Source organism: Nymphalis io, chromosome 17 (assembly GCF_905147045.1).
Source record: "Nymphalis io chromosome 17, ilAglIoxx1.1, whole genome shotgun sequence".
Lineage (NCBI taxonomy): Eukaryota > Metazoa > Arthropoda > Insecta > Lepidoptera > Nymphalidae > Nymphalis > Nymphalis io.
In genome coordinates, this window is record NC_065904.1 from 7,942,884 (window position 1) to 7,969,766 (window position 26,883).

The following is a 26,883-nucleotide window of genomic DNA, read 5'->3' on the forward strand; positions in this document are numbered from 1 at the left end:
AACTTTAGTTATTAGGTTCATTGGAATAACTCTTTTGATGTCAAAATTAGGATAAAACCACCCGTATCAATTCTGTCGCCCGTATTGCCAGATTTGCCCACTTTACTCCGTTACACAGATATCAATAACGAGATGATCGCCCCATGCAATGTTGTTCAATAGACGGATTTTAATTGATTATTTGTGATGAAATAATTTTCTGCCAGTTTCCAAAAATACCGGCACCCTTCAATTTATGATAATATTAGGGTATGCGTTGTGGGATTCAGTTGACCGCCCGTGTGGCTAACTTTAGCAGGTCATCATTACAAATATATTTCATATTTTACTTGCATTCGTTTTTAATGATAATAATTTATCATCTAAAATGCAAGAGTGTATTGATTTATAACATTTTATATTTGTTTAGCTCGAAGTTGTTAGATTTATTATCGTTGCTTCTAAGCATTACCAATTATTCAATCAAACAAAACGCCTATTATTATAAAACAAATGGAATTCTTGGAATAACCTTGCTCATTGTATCCAAACGTTTGCTATTTATAATTACAACTTATAAAACGCTCCGTGCAAACGACTTATCTACCCACATTCTTTAGATAAAAATCGTATTTTGCGTACTGGTAATAGAGCCGAAAATCGCTCAGCTATTAGCTGGATATATTGTTATCTTTCGAGCAGGTAGAAATTTTAAATTTCAAGCGATCTCGTCTGGCGACAACCCCTGCGCCGACAATGCCTATGGGGTGGAGCGGAGCCGTCTAGCGTCTTTGTCTCGCTCTCTCTGACTCATTTTCTTATCGCCGTCTCGCCTATTATTGTCATATCAAGATTCGAGTAATGTATTTTGTTTTCAATATTCAATTTAGTTTATATCGGATGTTGGCACGAGTAAGACGTCTGGCAGATCGACTTCGCTTGTCATCCATGTGCTAGTGTTTCGTGCTCGAGTCAGTGTTTTTAAATATTTCGCGGTTCCCAAATCAATTCGGACTAACCCACGGAGTGTTTGTTACGTATCGGTGTAAAATTAGATGCAAATAATGGCTCCAATCGATGCGTCAATGGAAGAGCAGCTCTCAGAGAACTCGGTGCAATCTGAACCGCAGAAGACGACTAACTTTTTTGAAGTTGATAAGAAGAAAGTAAGTATACCTGTAAGTATTAAGTAACCTTTCGAATGACTAATGTAAATAATGATGAACGTTGAACGGTAAAACTGTAACAATTATCTTTTTACATCTAATGTCAGAATGCAAGGTAAGGCATGTCGATTGTGATTATACATTATTTTTTAATAGGATACCTTAATGATTATATGATTATATTATATAGACGGTTTTATAAAGTTATGTTAACAATAATTAATTTTAATAATTAGCTGTAGTAGTTGCAAAATATTATGAAGTTGAAGGATTGGATAAAATATACAATATAATATTTTTTATTGCATTCTAATGATTTATTGTTTTTTTTTTTCAATTTGTATTTATCGGTTTAATTACTTTTTGAAAACGTACTAACGTAAAAAATATACGATGTTGTAAATTATAGACAATCACCTCCTTGACAACTGACTTTATTTCTTTATCATCAGCCAGATATATACTCAACTACAACATCTTCCCTTTTTTCAAGGAAATTAAAATTAAAGTTAAATAAAACAAAAACTTAAGTACTAAATAATAAGTAATAATAAATATAACTAATTAATATAATTATTTACTATAAATTAAAATAACTAATTAATATAATTGATATTATTACGTTTCTATTTGAAAATTATTTTTTATCAATCCATTGATAACATTTACTAAATACCCTCATTTAATAAATGTTATCAATGCTATAATGTCTAAGTATGATAATCAAATTTGCCTGTAATTTACTCCTTCAGGTTCATTCGTAAAGCGCAAGCAAGCAAAAAAACGGGTGTCTACCCGTTTTTTTTTTTTCAATAAATCGCCACGTGATACTATTCAACAAGTCAACATTTGAAAATATTAGTTTAGTGATTGTTGTTCCTTTTAAAATACTACCAATTATATAATATATACGACTAAATCATCAGAATATTAATTCATCAATATTATCATCCATGCGACTAAAACGTAAAGCTTTTTTTTATAGAATACGAAGCCGGACGAGCATATTTTAATACATTATTTTGAGTTAGTACGCGTATCCGAACTTACGTTTTAGAGACAAAAGTATTTAATTAATAACTTAATGAAGTAGCAAAGAAAGATGGCGATGAGGGTTTATATAAAATTCAGTCTGTTCCATAAAACTTTGACGATACATATTTTAGGGTCTCTTTATGTGAAACTTAATTATAGTCTTAATATGAAACGATACTAAATTAATATCGGGATTAAAAAAGTATTCGATATAAATTTATGTAATTTATGAGATTTTTTAATAGGTGTTTAATCTTTTGTCATTAACGCGAGGTGAACTGGTTTTATATGATTAATATTAGAGCGAAATTAGTAACAATAATGGAATTTCTTAGAAATACATTATTAATTTAATCGTTATAATATTAGGAGATAAGGTCAGCCAACGAGATCGAGGGTAATAATTATTAGAATTATCCCTAGCATTCTATTAATTACTATCATCAAAAAAAGAAACCATACAGTTGTCATTTTATAGATTATTATAAATTAATTAAAGTGACACAGACTAAACAGGAACAAGTAACAGGCAAAGACATCATTCATTTAATCCATGAACAACAATATTTAATAAATAAAATTTCTTTGATGTTCATAAAAAGAAATAGAAACCAAATATATATATTATTATATAATATATATATTATTATATAATATATTATTAAGTTGACTTAATTGATCTGTAGCTTGTGTATCTCGTACTTATAAATCGTAATAACATATACTTGTGAAATTGCTAACATAAATCTTGTTTACAATAGTAGCGATTAAACCTACTATGTCGTGTTATACTATCAATATCAATTTCTGTAAGAACACTGTAAAAAAATTTTTAAAGTAAGGTAGGCGGACGAGCATAGGGGCCACCTGATGGTGACACCCAAAGACATTGGCATTGTAAAATTTTTTTTTCCCCCACATGAAGTGGGGGTTTGTGGGGCTCGTCGACGCTGAAGGCGCCGGAATACCCACTAAAAAACCAGCGGTACCCACACCGTCTTTTCGGGGGACGCCACGGGATCGCTTGCGCATACTACCGTGACGTCCCGAAAGCATTGGCGATGTAACCACCGCTTACATCGCCAATGCCCCACCAACCTTGAGAACTAAGATGTTATGGAACCTACCAAGACGAGCTTGCACAAAGCCCTACCACGAGCAATAAATGAGGCGTAGAAGATACTTAGATGTCAGAATAATATGCGATATTGATAACAATAGTAATATTTAAAGCAAATAAGCATTATATGGTAACACTGTAAATCTGTATTTAAAATTTTACGCTCGGTTTAAGCATGAGTATTTGTAGTAGTTACTTTCTTACAAAAAAAAATTTAGAAATGTGTTTAATCTGTGACGTTGTACTTCAGAGAAATGTCAATTTATATTCTGTATTGGTTTAAGTTGTGTTATCAGGGAAATGTCATCTGAATCACAAACATTTAGTCAATTAAGACTATAATGTCAGGGGTACCAACGGTGAGGTGTCAAACAAGTCAAGACAAACATAGACAATTATAATCTATAATGTCAGGGGTGGTAAATCTGTGACCGTTTACTTTTACGAGTTACATTTTATAACCGGATAATGCGTGAAACGTATGATTTTATAACACGGCTATATCGTAATGATCGGATTAGAAACCATTCTTATCCGTGATGATTTATCTTCCATAGGAACTTTAATATTTTTACTGCAAACGGCATTATTAAGGAGATTAATAATTTACGATGCTCCTATAAAATGTGACATCATATTTTTTTAATGTTGATTCGGTCGGCTTCAGTGAAATAAGCAAGTAGAATACATAAACGTTAATACTTATTAAAACATCTTGATAAATATTTACTTTTATAGCTTACTATAGCTGAGTATAGCTCCGCTTTGTCCGCGTTCCATTAATTTTGATCTTTAGAAAGTTTATCTAAATAATGACTAAATTAAAATAAAGTATCTTTTTTCACATTAATAATATATAAAATAACTTACATTTGCCAAGTAACTTCTATATATTGTTTTTAATATTTGATTGTTAAATAACATTAAAAAAAGAGCTTAATCATAAATACTAGCTCTTCAATTTGATTGGTCAAAAAGAGTTACTACTGAACTTCTTATCAGTGCTTCGCGGTAGTGTCATTGATATCGAGGATCCAAAAGTGCCTGTAAAAGTATTCAATTAAGACATTTATATAAGTATGTTCGTTTACTTATTTTGTGCGTATTGTTAATGTGTGTGTAATTCTAAATATAAATTTAGCATTATGAATCAATTATGTCATTTCGCGATCGTAAAGTTCTCGAGTAGGTGTATATTACAGAAGTTGTTTAAATCAAAGTATAACTGTCACTTTTACACAGTCTTAACCCAAGCACATATCTTTATATCTTTTGAAAAATGTCAGTGAATTATAAACCGCATTTTAAATAAAAAAAAACATTAATTTTGAAAAGAGCTTATATTATGTATTAATTATATGAATAGAAAAGCGTTCTCTCGGAATTACTCTATCACGATTGCACACATGCATCACACACGTACACGAACGGGTGATTGACCGCACGTTTGTAACACCTGCAAATAACGAAAACCATTCGCGACGTATAAATGCAAGTATATGCATGTGTGCGTGTTCATTAGGCCTTTTAGACTGACCGTCGAACGAGGGCTACCAACATTTACGTTTTGACTCGAAATTTTAACTACTTGTACTGCGGTGTAGTAGTGACAATATGACATATAAATGTTAATATTATCAAAATGTACTTAATACATATATACATACATATTGTTTGGTATGAAATAAAAATATATATTGTATAAGTTCGATTTTAATATAACAATTTGGCAATTTCTATCAAATGAAAATTGACAACCCTACAAATCGTACAATTCATCTTTCTCTCGTGAAGCAATGTAAAACAAGATAAGCATTAGAGTTTGCGACGTGTTAGAGCGAGACACATATATGTGTCTTTGTTTCGAGCTTCGAGATGATAGGCAAGTCTTTACGTGAAAATCCTTTATGCTTTAAGTCCGATCTTTATGCTAAGTGTTAATACGGGAAATTCCTTCAACGTCTTTCTCAGGTGTAGACGTCACAGTTAATTAGTATTTATCTACTAATAACTTCGTGTTATATAAACTTCCGTTCTTCGTCAATAATACACTCACTTCACATACGGGCATTTAAAAATAAAATAATTTAAATTAAGAATACTATCTAACCTATATTTTTTGTTAATGTTTTTTTCAAATTAAAAAAAAAAATTCTCATTTCAAAGAGGTTTTATATATGTTTTATCAAATTTCCTGTTATATTAAAACTATGTGATATTTAAGAATATGTATTCGTGTTTTGATTTAGCGCTAATTATTATTTTCCAATGAATGAAAGCGTGTGTGTGCATCTCGCATGCACTCGCTAACACCATTTACACGCATCGACCAGCGCTGTGACAATATGGCGTTTACAAATACCATCCAGTGTTTAAGACTTGAGAAAGTCAATTATAATGTATGTTTTCATCATGGCTTAAATAACAGAAACTATTTTTTTATCGTATAATTATAATAACAATAATTAAATTTTATACTTCTGACGATTATTTTGCTATGAAGGAGAAAAATCATTTGATGAACATTTATAGCGATAAGGAAGGTATTAAATAAATACTTCTAAATTCTTTTTCGACGCAATATAGTAATCCTAAACAGCTTAACGTGAAAAACCTCGGTTGAAATTCGCAATTTATCGGTCAAAGTGATTCGAATGAGTTTCCAGAGCTCAATTTGTAATAGAGACTTCATTCAATCTACTTCACTTTCATTCACTAATTCAGTAATAATATATATCTATAGACTTTTTATTTAACATTATTTTCATGCGATAAAAATATTTTCATAATACGAACGTTAACATCGTTTCCTGTTATTTGAATTAAATCGAACGCCAATGTTGATTTATAAAAAAAAAAAAATACTTAAAATAGTATTAATATTCGAAATACAAAACAAATAACATTTTTTTTTTAATGTCACACCAGTGCCTGATATATTTATTCGGTTTCAGCTTTATCACACTGAGTAGAGGTTTATCCCTAATAGATAATTATGGGGTGTGTAATACACTCTTTAGGGCGGATTATAGCTTCGCGCCTGTCTGAAATTGGATAGTCAAGTCACTTCCTCTTGTTTTTTTATTTCGATTAAATCTTTTCATAAATATAAGGTCATAATATGCGTCGATTTTTGTCTAATAACAAATAAAAAAAAAATAACAAAAAAAGACTTGTCACACTGAACTTTTCAGATAATTCGACAGCTATTGTTTCTGTTGATACATCGATCAATTGCCATGAACTGGTCACAATAGAAATATGTATATTCTACCCTTTCTTTACGTTCATGTAGCAGTATTTACATTCACACCCATCATATTAAGGGTCTATGAGCATGTATCGCTCCCCTATCACGGGGCAGTTAATGCGGAACCCCAAAATGTTCATCTAATTGGAGATCAAAGAAGGGCGTGTAATCGCGTACACGGCTTGCGGCGTACTCGATACAGGATAATTATCAATATGTAGAACACTATTACTGGATGGGGCAACACTATTTATTGAAGTGGAACCTCTTTTTTACATTCATAATATAGGATGATTAAATATTAAAATCTTGATAAGGCTCATCTTACTTATAATTTTTTTATAAATAAAAATCAATTCTTTTTTTATATAACAGCTCAAAAATCTATACATAACAATCGAAAGTAAATATTAATTCATATTTTACGTTTTTTTTTTTTGTGTCTGTGGAGTTTTCGACATGACAGTTACGAACATTACTATAATTGACATTGTTTTTTTTAATCCTACCCACAAAATGTACATATTACAATCAAATCTTGTACTCTTACGTAATCATATTACAATTGCATTCTAATTTATCAATTATTGCGATGATATCCCTTCCAGTTACTCGCAATATCGTGTGTGAATGCGCTAATGGCTAAGCGTTCTATTGTTTTTGACGATAACAAGATTACTTGGCCGGAATAATACTAGGGCGGCATTCGGCAACCCGTTATGAATGGACAGTGGGCAGAATAATATATAGAATTATATATATTCCATATATAATTGTCGTAATTTGCTATATATGACTGCCTCGTTGGTTTAGTGGCTTTATATAAAGCCGCAGACCCGGAGGTCCTGGGTTTAATTCCCAGGTCGGGCCAATGAAAAGTTATTGGGTTTTTCTGTCAGAAAATTCTCAGTAGCAGCCCGGAGTCTGGAAGTTGGAAGTGTGTTCACTCCCGTGCCTTGAAAAGCACGTAAAGCCGTTGGTCCTGCGCCTGAACTCTTTCCGGTATTGTCGGATATGAGAGTTAGGGAATAGAGAGTGCACCTGTGTTTGCGCACACACTTGTGCACTATAATAATATACCTGCGTAGTTAGCTAATCTGTCTTGAGATTCGCCGTGGCCGAAATCGGGTCTGGAGGACGTTATTATTATAATTGTCGTAAACGAACTCGGCTATTATTTATATGAAATGTTTTAATATAGACATCAAGGTGCTTTAATTACGTTAATAAATCTTCATAAGTCATTTTATTGTTAATATATTTCATAATGAAAATTAAACGTGTAAATAATTACTCATTTAATTATTGTTGTTTATTTTATAGTGTTTTAAGATTTATAGTATATATTTAAATACTATGACCATTATTTGTGTTTAAAGTTCGATGCGAATATAAATGAAATATTTAACGTCATGTAACGTTTAAAATATATATTTTTTCTATTAACTTAACAGCCACCTTAAAAGTACTAGAGATTTTTAAAAGTCAATTAATCTTAGAAAGAATGAATGGTAATGAAGTTAAATTTTTATGTAAACACTCGGATGGATGTCAGTTAGCGCGATGACCGGCCGCTCTATCAAATATCGTTCGTTCTCAGGATGGACTGTATCATTCACAATGTGCTAAGATTCGATTTTTTATTTGTTCGGATATAGAACGCTCTAATTCGAACAAGAAAATGTTTATTACAGGGAAGGCACTTCACTGGTGGTAGGGCTTTTCGCAAGCTCGTCTGGGTAGGTACCATCCACTCATCAGATATTCTACCGCAAAACTATCGACTCGATATTCTAAAGCAGTACTCGGTATTGTTGTGTTCCGGTTCGAAGGGTGAGTGAGCCAGTGTAATTACAGGCACAAGGGACATAAGATCTTTGTTCCCAAGGTTGGTGGCGCATTGGTGATGTAAGCGATGGTTAACATTTCTTACAATGCCAATGTCTAAGGGCGTTGGTGACCTCTTATCATCAGGTGGCCCATATGCTCGTCCGCCTTCCTATTCTATAAAAAAGGCAATTTGTTTTACTATTATATATTTTTTAGAATTACATTCTGGAACATTCGATTTAATTCTGGAATATTAATAATATAATAAGTAATGCCAACTAGACACAGGTATACTTGTAAAGACTTATGTCAAAATATTCATTCAAACACAAGTAGTTTTCCTCACGATGTTCTCTTTTATCGCTAAATACGCCGAAAACCCCAAACATTTCTTTTTTTTAAGTATTACTGTGAAAAGTCCAACTTAGTTTTTAATTACTATGAACTATTATCAGTGTTTTAAGCAGACAAATTACACCGTACTTCGGAGATCCACCGCTCCTTAGTTGAAATCCATTGAGTACTATTTCAACACTCATATCAATTGAGGCTTTGTTTCAGCGGTCAACGACCTCTGTCTTGCCGTGTAACAATTAACTCATTTGGTCTATGTAGCTTATGTTATGAACCGAAGCGATTTAAAAATTACTTTCATAACTTCAACTTACTATCTCCATAGTCCAAGTATATAGGATTACATTAAATTATTTATGACGGGCCGGTTGGTGTGGTTGCTCTTTCACGCTGTAGGTTATGGGTTCGATTCCCATCCAGGACAGACATTTGTGTGCATGAACATGTCTGTTTGTCCTGAGTCTGGGTGTAATTATCTATATAAGTATGTATTCACAAAAGAAAAATAGTATATGTAGTATATCAGTTGTTTTCATAGTACAAGCTCTGTAAGCAGAGCTATATCTAATCCCACACCTTAGTGTGGGATTAGATATAGCTCTGCCGGCTTAAGATGGCCGTGTGTGAATAATCAGATCTAACGAATATTATAAATGTCAACGCTTGTGTGTTCGGATGTTTGTTAATCGACGAAGTATTAACAGACGTATTCCAGAATTTCATTAAGACGTCCAATATGTCGTGGACATAGGGTTTAATTATATTTATAAAGATAAAATTTAAAACAAAAACGTTTTGGGATGTTAATTAAACTTACGTACATATCCCATACTTAAGAAAATACGTATACTGTAATTTAAGATATTTCTTTAAGACTACAAAAAAAATACGACAAACCATAAATGACTCGCTAGTAAATTAGACCGAGCGCTGATTGCGTATTTGTTTAACTCATCAAATTTAGTTAAAACTACGAACCTGAGAATCCGCACCTGCTATCATTGACTCTCCCAGTCCTCAGTTATGTTACTTCTTTGAAACTCTATATTTCGTAACGCTTATTTAAGTTGTTTCTTGAAATTGATTGCTTTTTACCGTTTTACGATTGTCGCTTTGTAGCCGGCTACGGTTATTATTTCGTTACATTGTATGTTTGCAACGGAAATTTATTTTTTATATTAGTCATATGAATTAAATAGTAAAATGCAATTATTATTGTTTTTTTACATAGATTTTTATGCATATTCGTTAAACTGCCGTTCGTTCTAATTCGTTAACCTAAGAACTTGTTATAAATATGATATAAAATTTATATTTTAAGTATTTTCCTCGTTAAGTGGGCATTAAGTAAATAAAATTAATATAAAAATTAGCGTTAAAATCGTTAACAAATATTTCAAATATTGCCTTTAGCATAATGACGACGCCAAATAGCCGTATAAGTAGCTTGACACAGCGCTATGCAACTTAACTCGTAACATACGTTGCTCAAGTTACCAGCATTGTTAATATTTATCTTAATTTAAAACATCATAAATAGTTAATTTTTCATTTTTGTTTACATATAATTATTCGTTTTGTGAATCGACTTTTATACATAATGCAAACTTAACACAATAAATAAGATATGTGTGTTCAAACAAGAAAAGATTCTAATATTATAACTGTCTATATTACGCTTATATATTTTGGAACGTGTATATATTTACCCTCGTTTTTTGTAGTATTTTAAACCGTAATTAACAAGGCAATGCTTCTGAACGTATCGTACAAATGAAACGAAAAATTCTTACGTATTCTTTATATTCATCTACGATTTATTTATATTTTGCGTAAGTAGTAACACTTCACGATTACTGGTACAGTTAAGTGCGATCGTGACAAAACATTTTGTGGTTACATTGACTTCGGTATATAAATAAACACGAAGGGTTTACATGAAACGCGGCTACAAATTATCCATTTATCGATGTTATACTAAGATTACGATTGCAAATTCCGAATACAGCTCACCGATTGCAATGACTTAATAAATCGTTTGACATTTCAATTTTATAACCTTATATTATTGAATTTAATTAACTATTAAAATTTTAACTAGCAACACATTTAGAATTGAATGTACACAAATTAAAATTTACAAATACCGATACCACGATGAAACAATTACGAGTATTTGAAGGGGAAAATGTCAAGCAATTTGAACGCTGTTGTCTCGCATCTTACCTTGTTGCATCGCTATATTAACACCGTTTTATATACGAATTTATCATGACTTGCTATCACTTTATCCAGATATTAATTTGACCACAGCAATCGTCCCCGAGTCACCTTGTGTATCCCAAAATATGTCATTAGCATAGCAACCCTCTAGCAGCTATAGCGCCTAGAGCGACTGCTTCTGCTCTGCCTCAGAGCCAAAACAAAATCTCTCAGATCATCCCGGTATATAAAGTAATAAAAGAACCACTACACTGTTAAACGGTTACCTACCAGGATGACTGGACTTATACCGTTACTAAAAATTATCAATATCGTTATTGGTTATAAAGAAATGTGTTTGTTATCACTCTCAACGGAAAATGCTACTGGATGATATAATTACGAGTTAATGCGATACGCTAGCGATTGCTTTGAAAATAGGTCAACTTATCATAACTCGCGTACACACGACAAGACATTAAGGTGCGTCGTTTTACAGCCACGGTTGATGGATGTTACAATGTTGAATACGTGAAATGACAGGAAATTGCAATATAACAAAACAATAGCTTGGATATTTATTTATATTGATATTTTTTTTATTATAAAAACCTTTTTGAAGTGAGATTTATTTCGATGCGATAAAAATAAAATTTCATGAGCAATGTTAATTACGTTTCAAAATAAAAGAGCGTCACATGACTCAATTCCTGTCACGTCTTCTAAATTGATTCTTCTCTCTGTGAATTGTGTAATATATATTAATATAGAATAATATTTACAAATATGAAATATATGTAAATACACTGGCTCACACGTCATACCGGAATATGGATTTTTTTGCAATTCGCAGTTGACGATTGACGTACGGAATAGAAAGACTTCTGAACATCGCTGTTGAACTTGTGACTGTATTGAATGCAGATTTTAATACTTTATGTTACAATTAAATTACTACTGCTCATAAATATTTTCAACGCAAATCGTCTTCCCACACGTTTATTTAAGTTACTACATGAAGACACAACAAGTAACTTGTAACGATATTTCGTAGCGCCAATCGCCGCTGAGCCTAGGGCAAATAAATGTATATAGGCTCATCAAATTCAGCTCAATATTTAACCAAACTCAATAAGTGTAAATCCACGGCATTTCCATAAACGCTGTCTTACTTACTAGTGAATACGGAGTTTATTTATAAACCCATCCCTCTTATATTACATGTTGAATTATTGCTAGCAATTTGAAATTGTCTTGAGGCGGCGTGCCGTTGTACTTTAGTGTTCTCATCCGAGCGCGTTTGTCTTCTCATATTTATGTTGAAGAGATTTTATTTAAATTATTTTATGATGTATCACATGAAGTTCAACACTTCATATAATAAAGAATTTAAAATCTAAATCAAATTGTGTTTAGTTTGAAAGCGTTGAAACTTAATGTTTTTTCTAATCGACGACCACCATCTTAAATGAAATGGTGGAACATGCTCGTCTTATTACTTTTTATGTACAAAAATGTGTTATTATATATGTATCGTACGGTTAGTATAAATCCGTTTTATTATCATATTCCCATCACAAACTATTTTTTGTTAAATTATTCATTAGGTATATCACTAGACAGACGGTGTATGGTACTATTTGTATAACTATAAAGTAACTTTCATTTATTAAATCGTATAATTGAGTATAAATACGTTTTAAACCCATATTCTTGTATTGAAGTAATTTAAAGTAACTCTTAATAAAATAATGATACATAGGCATCATGACACACCCCCGCCCTTCTCCCATCACGCGGTCGTTGCGGGCGAAATCTAGTAATGTATAACGTACTTATATAAATAAAATTACCGTTATTGATAACCGTAATAACGTCACAAAATTTCAAATTCAATCAATTGAAGTTCCGAGAATGTGAATGAATTAGGTTTATAGCGATACATTGCGTTGTGAAGGTTGTAACGCAAGACACATCGATTGGAACACAATAGTCTATCAAATAATATTGCAGCTGCTATATGTCTTATAAAGAAGCCTTGAAGTATATAATGGTTATTCTTATTCTGGATTTATCTCTTATACAAAATATACATAAAGTTACCTGATTAATATACAAACTGAATGTATTTTCTAAGGCCAGTAAACACATAACGGCTGGTCTTTGATTGTAAATTAATTAACGCTAATTTAATTTAACGTTTCTGAACCATAGATTATATTTTCATGTTATTAATTTTCAAATTATTGTGAAAACGTTGTTATCATAACAATAAAAGTCAAAAGAATCGATTGAGTATTACTGAAATAATATATATGAGTGTATATAAAAAACCGGGCACGGCATTTAGTGAACGGAAATCTTGAGGTGATACAATATCATAAAACCGTGATTTGCAGATTTTATCATTCCTTGGCAAAGTATATAGGAGTAATTAAATTAAGAGAAACATCACTTTTATAAATGAAATACTAATAACGAAATTGAATTTGTATACTTTACAAACATAAATGTATTGTAAAGGTTACTTAATGTTAGCTTCATCTTTGTGTTCATATTTTGATAATATTTTAGTTCATTTAAATATAATCGCTAACGTTTCTCTATAATATTATTTGCTAGATAATTATTTCGGAATGTACCTTTTTACTCTGAACAGTAATGACATATTCTATTTTATTACATATTTAAATGTTCATTAAAACATTTCAGTCATTTATCTTATTTAAATGTGCGGTTAATGATAGTTATAAAAATTAGCACGCGTTTTTCCTTTCATATTTCAAACGTATTTTTCTGGTAATAATACTTATAAAGTCGTTATTTAAAATTATAAAAATATAATAAAAGACTAGCGAAGCGTCGAAATATTATTATTAATCTCTATGATAGTGGTGTTGCGTTATTTATTTATTTATTCAAGCGGAAGGGGAGAGTCGGTAATTGGCACTTGACAATAGGGATTAAGCGGCTTACAGACGAGTTTTGTGATTCAAATATTGACGGCACGGTGGGCGACAATGCGGCCCTGTTATGATAATATTTCTGACGTTTCATACAATAATTTGTCCGCAAACTGTTCACATCGAGTGGCCGTTGAAATCTTTATGGCGCTTTCGACGTCTGTTTTGTAATAATTGGAATGTATAATGAAGCGTGTTGTGGCTTGGGAACTTATGGATATATATTCAAAAGTAACTTTTTGCTTCTTAAATTTAAGATGTTTTTAATTATTATTTTTTACTCGTCTATGTTACTAGTACCGATAGCTATTAATTATTAAAAGCCCTGTAACGCGATGATATACAAACACATTAAGGAAATGTCGTTAAGCAAAAGTCAATAAAAACATAAAATTAATACATCATTTACTAAATCATTTTTTCAATTGATAAAATAAAAATATAATATTTTACTTTTTAACTTTTTCTGAAACATATTATGATCATTTTTCGATAGTCATATAATATATTTTTTAAGTAAATGTAACCGAAATATTTACTTAATGATAATATAATGCATGCTTATTTAGTATTTAAATATGTCACATAAACAAAAAAATGTATATACTACATATTAAATTTATAAATATAGGTAGGTATCTACGCTACAAGTATATCGAATCACTGCCATCACATCGCTTAGACAAAAATAATTCGATTCGAGTCAAAGCGATTTCTATCAGCTTTCTTTTATCAATATTTAGTCATAATCTCGTGTCATATCAAACACTAATGTTATTTCCATACATTTTGTTGTCTTGTTTAATTAATTTCGTCAATAGATAAAGCATCCTGTTCAAACTTGTGATAAATCAATGTCGTTGTTAATCAAACGCCATTTCGATTAGCCATGACTAAATACGACGAAATGTAATTTATTAAAATGAATCTCTTTGTCAAAATAACGCTATCAAGTAAGCTATAACTGAAAAGCTTGTACTCCTGTTATTTATTATAATAAATAAATAATGTTGTGATAATAATTAATTTGAACTCCTTGTCGTGTCGGTACAAGAACTTAGTTTTGCAAGCGTTTGTTTTCTTTGAACAATGCCAGCCTATTTAAAACAGACTAGGGCAAAGCTTTGATAATTGTTCTAAGAAATGTAACCATTAAATAGAAATTGTCGGCAACACATTAATGCAAATTTTTTCGCACGCCATGACCCGAATGTGTCAATGTTTTAATGAAGCGAGTATTCAAATATAAGGAGAGGAAACAGGAAGTGTCAAATGGCGTTTCGCTGTCCGTACACGGCCCAGTTCGTCTCATCGCTAAGTGCCCTGATGTAATTGTTCGTTCAATGCAAATAGCTCGTGTTTGATTCTCCGGCGCCGCGTCCATGAGCTTTTGCCCGTTTCGAAGTAAACCGGACGATGTTCGTTTGCTTAACGGTTTTTCCCATATTGATGTCACGTGCTTATAGATTTGATTCGGTGTCTTTGATGCGTGTATAGACACGCTTGTTTTGACATGATTTTAAATGAATATTGGCTTATGTAAACTATCTGTGGAGTTTCTTATGGTGATGTTAATTTAATAACGTCGTTTAACTCTTAACTATTTCATTTACATGTCGGTGTTAGTTTATTTTATAAATTAATTGTTAAAATAAATAAAAAAACCCAATCGTTTAATACGTATTGAAGAGCCTTAAATAGTTACATAATTGTTTAAACAGTACCAAAACAACAATGATATATTTGTATACGGCGTGTAAAATTAAGCGTGCAGATCGATTCATATCTATAAAATGTAATTTATAGTAAAATTTTATCAATTAAGGTACAAGTATAAATTTTCCTACAATCGCTATATAATATTGGAAACAAAATTCATTTCATTTTCGAATACATTTTCCTTCGCTTCATCCAATATGCCGTTTATCGTCGTAGTATGTGAGTGATACAAGTGTTTTATCTCTATTTTAAATTGCTAGTACATTTAAGTGCCGGATATCGGGGCAATTATTACCAATGACATGCGCGGTGGCAACGGGGTGTATCGCTTGAACAAGGTAGATCTCCTAGTCTAATATTGTGAAGCCTTACTTTATCGCTTGTAGTTGCAATCCGTCTTTGCAATTGAACATTTTAAATTCTATCATAAATAGAAATAGCTGTGTTTGTAGTTGTTTTTCCAAATTTAAAATTTTAATAAATATTGAGTCTAAAAAAATACGGTACAATTAAAACTCGGCAATGTCCAATACGATGTGGATCTATACTCAATGCAAATAGAATAATCGAAATATTTTCTAGATCAAAACAAAAAATATCCGAACATATGCCAATAGCCAAATGAAGAACCACTTTTTTTTAAGTTACCACGAGTAGAATTAATAATTGACATATTATATGTAGACTTGAATGTTAACAAGAGAATATGTCGCTTGAGCGTATTAACCGTCTGGTCTTTTAATAAGTGGTATAATAATAGTAAATTAAACAGTCAGTTTATCTCTCTGATGGGCAAAGGTCCAAGTGTCATCATAAATATATGTTTAATGATGGTGATATATCATACCACCATGTAACATGCACATTTGGCAGGATTGATCAGTCTCATGAAATTTCTTCACGTTTTCCTTAACCGCCGATATGTGAACAAAATATAAGCACAAGCTATTTTTCCGGATCTGAATCGACGATCTGTTTAAGATCAAAGTTTTCTAATCACCGCGTCACCTTTGCAAATGTCTACATAAGTGGCTATTAAATTCAAACAGTACCATGAGAACCAAGAAAGCAAATTATTTACAAGCTTCGCCAGCTACGTATCGATTCCCACCTGAACATTTCAACACGTTGATATTCAAATTCTTGTTTGAGTATTATCATGTTCGTAGTTAGATTATTCATGAATGTATGAGAAATGTAATGCATTTGCGATGTTTTTTTCCGGACATGCGGGCGCGACGCACGTGGCTACTGCGCACCGTTACCTTCCTACTGTGAATATTAATGTTTTCATTATTCCTAGCTTCGATAACGAGGCTATTTTTCATATTAACGTGATATGCGATTCATTGTTACCGTCTTTGTCATATTAGCGTCTCTTTATAGCTTTCAGGCCACGATTTCCGTCATCTAATAATAAATAGTTATGTTTGACATTTCTTTGTTTATTTTTACTATCCATACTTAGTAGCTTTGAATGTTTTTAATTTATTGTTCTTTTATTAAATCTTTAATTACAAAAGGTATTATATTATTGATACACATATATATTATTAAATAATTTTAATATTGTTGCAGTTGTACGAGATCACAGATGAGCCGCGCAGGAAGGAATTTCTCGATGACTTGTTTTCGTTCATGCAAAAGCGAGGTGAGTTCTCACATTATGTCTAACAATTGCGTTTGATTAATTCTCAACCGATTGATATTAATTGTAATTTATCATATATTTCAATGTTCGATTCACGATTGACGATCCTTTATATAACACGACCGAATTAAAAAGAGCTATATTCGAGTGCGAGACGTTATGTCAGGGAGTTCTAGCTGGTATGGTTTTCGACAATCAGATATAGGTTATCTTCTCTCACAAACGGTTTTATATTATGGAGATCGACATATGGATGATAAGATCGCATATGATTAACGATGTCCGTACGTCGTCTATGTAGAACTATTACATGTAATTAGCTGGACTATGAAATATCTAGAATGTATTATGAGTGTTATTTAAAATGTAGCTTACTTAACATAGATATCGCAGCGTATGTCCGTATTTCGTACATGTCTTATTATTAATGTTGTTTCATTTATATCATAGAAAAAAAAATGGAAGTAGTAGATAATGTATGGGTGTCATTATGCTTTTTTTTATATAAGTCTTATTTTCTTTAAGAAAAAATATCTGTAAAGTATCAGCATGTAAAAATCCCACAGCTGGGCTAAGTCCTCCCCTTCTTTTAAGAAGGTGTGGGGTTTATCACGAACCTCCAATGAGGATTGATAGATAAACATGTGACAAACTGTCACAAATGAATCTACCCTCAATGTTTTCCTTCACCGCCGAATACGAGATGAATTATAAAAGAAAATAAACGACATGAAAATTCAGTGCTGGCCAGGGTTTGAACCCGCAATCTTTGGTCAAGATTCAAGCCACTGGGACATCTCTCTTCTTTATTGTGATGAATAAAATAAATAAGATGCTTAAATATGAATAAGAGAATTTATAAGTGATTTTGTATAAATAGTCGTCGCATAAATCTGTTTTATAACTCCAGTTATGATACAATAATTATTTTGTCTGTGGGAATTCGCTATACGGGCCTTATTATTTAAGATAATCTTATATTTTAAATATCATAATAGAAATAATTAACCTGAAAATTCGTTAAGCGCCTCGGGCGTTCAGATCGTGCGCATGCGCATTTGATTGATAACTATGTCCGTCTTCTTCGAGCTTCAGATGGATTTCGATTCTTTCTCTCTTTCCATCTTTAATTGATCGCTTTTTTTAATAGCGCCATCGTTGTCATTGGGCAGATTGTGTAACTTATCAAAATGCTCATTATATTGTTAGGCAAATCTACCGTACCTCGAAGTACACATGGTGTGTGTGGTCAAGTGACCACGGCGTTAGACGGCAGGCGACGACGCACCACTCTGAACGATATATTCCTAATTGCGAGCAATTAGCCAAGGATGGCTACGCTTCGTCGTCCATCACTGGTGACGACACGCTTTACACTGGTGCGGCATCATGAGAACTAAATGGCGAACTTGAACGTGAGTGGTCTATATGGATGCTCTGCAAACTGGACGACTTTAAGTCCGCTGCAAACTTGAGAGTTAACTTGGTCGTGTACGACCACCATTAAAGTAGATCAATATTTTTTTTATTTATAATATCGGTGACATTTTCCTGGTCGTTAAACATTTTCATTAATTATTTAAATCTATATGTTTTATTAACTTTAGTGCATCGATAGTTGTTGGTATTTATTTTCGTATATTTGACATTAATAACGGGTTATGTGTAAAATTTAAGATTTGTGAAAATCCAATAAAATATAGCCCATAAATCGGAATTAATAAGTGACTTCAGAACTATTTTACGAGTTGGCTCGTTAATCGCACATCCTTGTCCGACTTGTCATAATTGAAATAAATGTTATAAATAATATTTACACGACCGTGCAATAGTCTTCGCCTTGGTGATATCAGAAATCGGAATCGAACCGGGTCTTATCTGGTACGTAATAAATTATTATTCAATTTATCACTTCAGAACACGGCCAATAAACTTCTGGCTGTTATTACGCGAGGCGATAACAGCGAAACTAATCGTCGTTTTTCTTCAACGATATATATCGAAAACTCGAATCGAATCGATGTTGGGTTGATCGAATTAACTTTAAAGATTTGAATAAATTTGGTTGCTATTTAATCGTTTGTCTAGTTAATGTGTTATTAAATGTATATAGATAAACTTGAAACGCAATATTTGTTCGTTTTAGTTTTTAGTTCGCTATGGTCATTTACTCGTATTTTAATTACTAGAATTAATTTATTCGACCCAGCTTATCCTTATGCCAGCCTCCATTTCTGATCTCGTATTAATAATGTTTTATCATTTATTATTGCTCATGAGTAATGAAAGTTAACCCGACACGCCCCGCGCCTGCGCCGCACTCTGTCTTCATCACCGTTAAAAAAAATAACATCACATCACTATATCTTTTTTGTTTTTAATCAATCTCAGACGTTTAGTTTAAGGCCAGCGACAAACCATTATGGTAATGTTAATCGGGATATCGATGTGGGTGTTCTTTAATCGATTCGTGTAAATCGCAATCACCGATTCAACTATTAAAATAGGTATAATATTATTTGCGAGTACTTTAAGAATACAAGAAATAGATGAAAGCTATTACTATTTTAGTATTTTTATATCAATTCGAACTTAATTTTGGATGGGATCGTGCGATGTACAAATACTCTATTTTATTTTTTTTAACGCTGGAAAAACGCAATACGTGTTTTCCTTACGGGAACAGTGCGTTTGTGGGGCTCGCCGGTGTCCAAATCGTCGAGTGCGCCCCGAACAACTGAATACCCACAAAAAACAGCGGTACCCTTTCCGTCTTAACGAGGAGCGCCACGGCATCGCTTGCGCATGCTACCGTGACGCTCGCGATATACGTACCTACCACCGTGACTTTTTTTTACCTTATCCATAGATATTAAGTAATAACAATTAACTTCTTGCGTTCGTTGTCATTTCGAATAAGTCTTAGGGCGTCTTTTTTCGATTTTCTGGTATCGAGGTGGGGAGAGGATAGTTACCACGTGACTAACTCGTTAGCAACTGATTGATCGGCCATCAACCCGCTTCTGTCTGCTTCACTAAACAGGAGTGCATAGAAATATTTTCGAAAAAAAGTAAAATAAAAAGTATGTAAACATAAATAACCTCAAAATAGAATAAATACTAATCGGATACTGATAGATTTTTTTTTAAAAAAACGCTCATGTTATTAATTTAGTTACATCTATATAAAAACTCAAAATCTTTCTACCAATTTCTAAATATTAAAAATTGTAACAAAAATATGATTTAAAAATAAAATCGTCACAACCTGTACCAGCGTTGGTATTGTTTCACTTGTTAATAGCGACTATAGTATAACTAATAACATCTCATTCGGATTCATTTCCCGTGATTAATTATCTGTTTAATCGATATAAGATGTTGTGCCAACAGCCTTCTCAAGTGTCTTACGCGTGAAAGTCAATTTAAATTGAACATTATAATGTGAAAATAGAGTTGCTTTTCGCTTACAACATAACAGATTATAGATTAGATTAAAGAGTGAATCTATCAAACTTTTTTTTTTCGTCATCGAGGATAGCCTTTGTTAGAGGTTTAATTGGTATCTTAAACTAGCTTTAGTTAATTCGATTTCGGGTTATGTGGCCATACGTTTGCGTCTGTTTAGCTTTACGAATGTTAATTTCAAACTGATTGATTAGACGAGACTCGATATATGGGCGTGGAACAATTATTGTTCAAATGGATTTTGAATGAACGATGTATTGTAAGGGCCGATTTTCAGTGTTCTCCTAGAAGTATATAGAAACTTATTATAATAATTATAACTGTAGAGTTACGTATCAAAGTTTTAACAGTTATATAATATTACATATTATTATATTCATATTAGGATTGTCATATATAATTTTCTACGTTTAAAATTTATCAACGGTAGAGTTTCGAATTGTTCAAGATTTATTTAACTCCTTGAAATCTGAATCAGAAGTTTTTAAGAGATACAAATATTTTCTATATTCTAAATTTAAAAATATGCATTCGAATTTTACATCATTGAAAATAGTGAATAAGATCTAAATTTGAAAATAACGGCTTATAATGCACATTTTTTTTTTATTTAATGAAATTTTTAATTCGTTCGGCGTTTCATTGAAGCATATTGTCACCTCGGGGCTTGAAATAACTAAATTAATGATCGGTCCGATCTCGCTGGGGCGAAGATTGATGATTGCGATTGTCACTGCAATGTTACACTTTATTGAAGTGTTTGTTTTATACTCAGCTGGCTAGTTTATACAAAGTTACGACTATTATTAATGTTTATCATTTTCATTCTGACTGCAAAATTTATTTAGAAATGGAGTTATAGTTTTTGGATTATCAGTAACAGCCTTTTAATGTCCCACTGCTGGACTAAGGCCTCCTCTCCCTTTTGAGGAGAAGGTTTAGAGCTTATTCCACCACGCTGCTCCAATGCGGGTTGGTAGAATACACATGTGGTAGAATATCAATGAAATAAGACACACGCAGGTTTCCAAGTCAAGCACGAGATGAATTATAAACACAAATTAAGCACGTGAAAATTTAGTGGTGCTTGCCCGGGTTTGAACCCACGATCATCGGTTAAGATTCACGCGTTCTAACCACTAGTTTCATATAGCGTTATTAATATTCAAACTTGCAATTGCTTAAATATGTCAAAGTTAGATTAACTCAATTGAATTTACTCAGAATGATCATGGTTGATGATGTAATAGACGACCAATGAGTGTTTGGTATTTAGAAAGATTAGATGACAAAGTATATCATCATTTAGAAAAAGGCGGTTAAGCTCGTTCCTATTCATAAGGTCACCAATCGTTATTGCATTTTTGTATCTTGCACTTTAATCCCTCATTATGTAATTATTCCTTAAGTTCGTTTAATCATGACTTCAATAAAATTAACATAATAAATAATAAAAAAAAATATTAAAGTTTAATATCTGTATATATGCAAATTAGTGTTATGTGTTTATTTAAAATTGAAACAGCAAGCAAACAGTACCAACATAGTACGTTTAAAGATCTTTTGTAATAAATCGGTAAACGTCAGTCGATAGCACTGGCAGGCAACATTGTGACGGTCATCTCGCGCCAATAAAGGAGTGAACGCGCCAGTCATGCAGGGCGACCTGCCTTCATTTTGCCCAAGTTAAAAAAAACAGCGATTAAAAAAAGCTAGACGAAATAAAATTTTATAATTTGTTATTTATATTTTAATAAAAAAAGCGATGCATTTTATATGTTATTTTGGTTATGTTTTTGGTATAACGATTCATCGATAATTTTATTTGCATTATTATTTTTTCAGTAACAGTGTCGTAAAATGTAAAAAAATAAAACGATAATGTTCAATTATGTCATTTATGTTTTTCAGTTTAACTCATTTGAAATAAAAACAGATATGGTAGTAGCGTTACGCTTACGAATTGTACCAAAGCAACAGAAGCGCACAAGTCTGTCGATGTTCGCGTCCATTGAATGAATGAATGAGTCAAGAAGGGAAGTCACTGAATGACTTTGTGTCAGATAAACGTTATTTAAGGTTGCATTTTTCTTAATACTTTCAGTTAGCATCAATTGACATGGTAAAAATATATTTCATATTTATTGTGTTTTTTTAAATAGCAACACTATTAAAAACAAATATATATTTGAAAACAGTCTAATTTCAACTCGAATAAATAATACGTGTCTCTAATTCCGCATCGTTAATACAAATAATATTGTTTCACTCCAAGGAATTCTCAAGATTATGATCGATTATTTTTGTGTTTTCACCGTCGTGAAAAATGCTAGAGACATTTTGTCGACTGTGGCGTATCGCGATCAAACGAAACAGCTGCCTTATCCACAAACATATAAAAGTAGAATTAATCAAGGTTGATAGTGATGAGAACAGGCGAAATTTAATTATTTTCTTTATTTTGTTGCGTTTGATGTGATTTTTTTCAACATCAGAAGCAAAAACCGTTTAACGGTTGTACATCAACATGATTATGATTTATTTTTAAATTAAGAATGTAGCGTTAAATTTTCACTATCTACCAATATAAATAAATATGAATGCGTCTTAATGGCCCAATAAATATTATTTGTATATTAGACCTTTAATATAAACTTTGTAAACTCTTCTTCTATTCGTACAATCCCGAGTAGGATAAGGGTCGGACGGGTAGTTAGTTTTATGTAATAAATATATTGTATCATATAAACTAGATAAATCATACGATTCTAATTGCATTTCATTTGAAAATTGAATATTGTGCCTTTCTGCAAAACCTAATAGCTAGGTGATATTAAAATATAATTTGCGATAAACACCTGCATAAACATTTATAAAAAGTAGATACCGTCATTTTTATCTTTATCAAAATAAAACATTTTAAGTTAATATAAAATAAAACTTACAATACCGATGATAATGATGCCATTATGGCAATTATAAGATATTTTAATGGCGTGAGTTACTTAACAAGTGAGTTATTATTATGAATATAATAACAATGTTCTAACTTTCACTAAAACTAATGTAAATAAATATTATTTGTACTGATATAATGAAAAATAATAATAAACATACAAATAATTCCGTTATATTAAAACTCAATTTAAAAGTGAAAAAGGTTTTGGATTAATAATAATTATTATTTATTTTTTAAATATATTATACAGACTATTTTTTTCGACTAATACTCAAGTCTAGTTAAGTCTTCATTATATATAATTAAAAAAAAACTATAACATCACTAGCAAAGAAATGCGAGTTGTGTCTGTATTTTCATTCGCATTAGATAGTAATCTTAACATTATTAATAAATCACAGCAGCCGGCCGAGATTTTTCTGATGAAATTGTCTCGCCTACGTTGAGATATCTATTAATATATTTTATAGCGGCTTAAATGTTTCTTTTGTTTCGCCACCAATAAAATTAGTTTTATTGACGTTTGATCCCCGTGATTATAAACTATTTACTTTTCATTCATGAACGCGAATTCATTCATAATTGTGTCTATAAATAAGACTATATCTTAATATATTGGCTCAAAATGATTCGACAATATTAAGTACATATATTTTGAATTTTCATAACAAATAGTGCGTTTGTCACCGTCACATATAATGATTTAATTAACGAAAATAAGGGACATATTTTTTTAATTTGAAAGCACTAAAAATTGTTACAGAATTAATCGGTTGATATTTTTAAATACGTGATCCAATATGAAAACAAAGATTTCATTGGGAAACGCAGCTTGCCTATCTAATTAAGTCTTATATTTATAATTTGTTGAAATACAAACAAATCAAACAATACTATTATTGTAAACTTAATTATAATATTATAATCATATTGTAACCTAGAACTATAAAATATTAAATCATAATTCTAATAAATACTTTTTGATAAGTTCCGACGTCATAAACGCCGGCCCATCAAGTTCTGCCTTTTCGTTTTACGTCCGAAGCGTTTTGCATATTTTTAATGTTCATTAATAAAAGTCAATATGGGCCGTGACCGAGTAAGATAAACTTTGATTAATCGAGATATGAATGATGAGATGAATTAGCGGGATATAACCTCGAAATAATAATTTATAAGCCTTGTTATTTTTTATTTCAAGTAATTATTCGGTCATTCGGCTATAATCGTTTTCGGTTGATCAACTCTTTAGAAATTTGCTTCTATATATTTATTTTATTTTTACATATATTAATGATTTTATGACGAAATAATAACAAAAATCGAATATTGAAATTGAATAGAGCTATTAAATTTATATTCATTTACTATTAAATGCAACATTCATTTACTATTAAAACAAGCTTAATGATTGGATTTAAAGATATTGATGGCTGTAAAAACGTAACCATTGGTCAATGACCGGAATTATGAACGAAATTTAATTCGCGCCAAAAAGCATTGTTCAATATACGCGCGTGTTTAATCGATTATGTTTAGGTATCGAATTCGACTCCAGTCGAGACTTAATTGATGTTTGAAAATCGAACCCCTCATTCTTTTTTTTTATATATATTTTTTTAATTTATTCGACTTATGTGCAAATTATATTTAACAATTTGAGATTATTTGATTATGTATGTTATCTATACTTTGAATATGTTATTTATAATTGAAGCAATAAAATTAGTATTCATTATATTTCTGAGAATTTCGTGCAATAAAAAGCTACAAGGAGGGGGAGAGTGACCGCATTATAATACTAAAAACATGGCCCGACGATTCTTTCCTCACCAATTTGTATGAGGCTATTGTTGTCCGTCTGTCCATCCGCATCAAATACCCTCATAAATCATATTCGTCATAAATTCGATACGAGCTACAATGAGAGATCTGTTCTTATTTAAATTTCGAATTCGTGTGTGACATTTCTTTTTTTTAATAACATTTAATAAATGACTCTGTATGAAAGAGCTTTTCAAGTTTCTAGACTGATTTTATGATCTTTTTGAACTGGTTCATTCAAATATGAAACTACATAATGCATACAGTTATACAATTGTTAATTATTAAATGAAACAAAGTTGCATAAATAACCTTTGTGATGTTTAGAACGAGCTATTTGAACACGGACCACCTTTCTCTGTTACCGAATTAGCAAAAATAAAGGGTGGTTTTCTCTTTTGAAGCAATTACAGCGTATTATAGAGTCGAATCACAAATTGCGCTCTAGCTATTGTTGCTGCCGGCCCCACACATCACGCCTTGTTTATGCGACAGGCACGTACGTCTTACTTTGTCGCCGCGACATCTGCTCTACGTAGAATCATGCTTGTGACCCTTATTTCAAAGACGTAGAGGTCATTAGCCGTAGAAATTTTAATAGTCAGGGCAGACGATCGTCTTATTAAAGTATGTAGGAATATTCGCTTAGTATTTTTAATATTTCCGTTTGACAACGTCTTTATTTTTTTATTTGGCAAAGTTTTTTTTTCATAAATCTTTATTTCATCGCGGAGGTTCGTCAAAGATGACCAATTTCTTATCACGTAAAAACAAATACGTGGCCACCAACACTGTGACTACGATAAACTGAAACCAATCGTATGATCTTCAATTTAGGGTTTAAATTACCACAAATAGTATCTGACAAAAAAAGTGGTAAGTCCTTTGTAATCTCTCTGACGCCATGAAGGTTTACTCCCAGTTAATTGCTTTGATATGTGTTTTTTTGACGTCAGGTAAATGTTTTATTGTATGTACTTTGTCTACCTGATTTGGAGACAGCGATACGATTGAAAAGCTTAGAATTCTGGAAAATGACTCATTTGCCAATACTATGTACCGTTCGAGTATTTGATAGGGAAGGAATTTTATCATTGTTATGTTTTAGATAACAATTGTAGATATGGTATTCCATTCATTAATTTTTTATTAAATTATTAAACATAGCACCTATTAACGCACTAGATTTTTTTTATTACAATAAAAACTCTTCGTCTACTATAAAAAAATGTTTCGAGACAGAAAAAGTTGTTTATTCTATTGCACAGATTAAATAAAATAAAAAAAATATATTTAACTTTTAATTAGTCAGAAAATAAAGTAATTAGTCAATCTTACATAAGTATTAAACGTTCCCATGTGA

General features: G+C 31.5%; 1 protein-coding gene across 2 annotated transcripts in view; it reads left to right on the top strand.

The window, feature by feature from the left end:
- Positions 1 to 26,883, top strand: part of LOC126774835 (protein dead ringer) — a 124,564-nt gene that overhangs the window by 70,371 nt on the left and 27,310 nt on the right. For both annotated transcript variants that reach the window (XM_050496466.1, XM_050496467.1), the window contains exon 5: positions 17,197 to 17,269. In XM_050496466.1, coding sequence (XP_050352423.1) covers positions 17,197 to 17,269 — 73 coding nt within the window. The remainder of the gene's footprint in view (positions 1 to 17,196; positions 17,270 to 26,883) is intronic.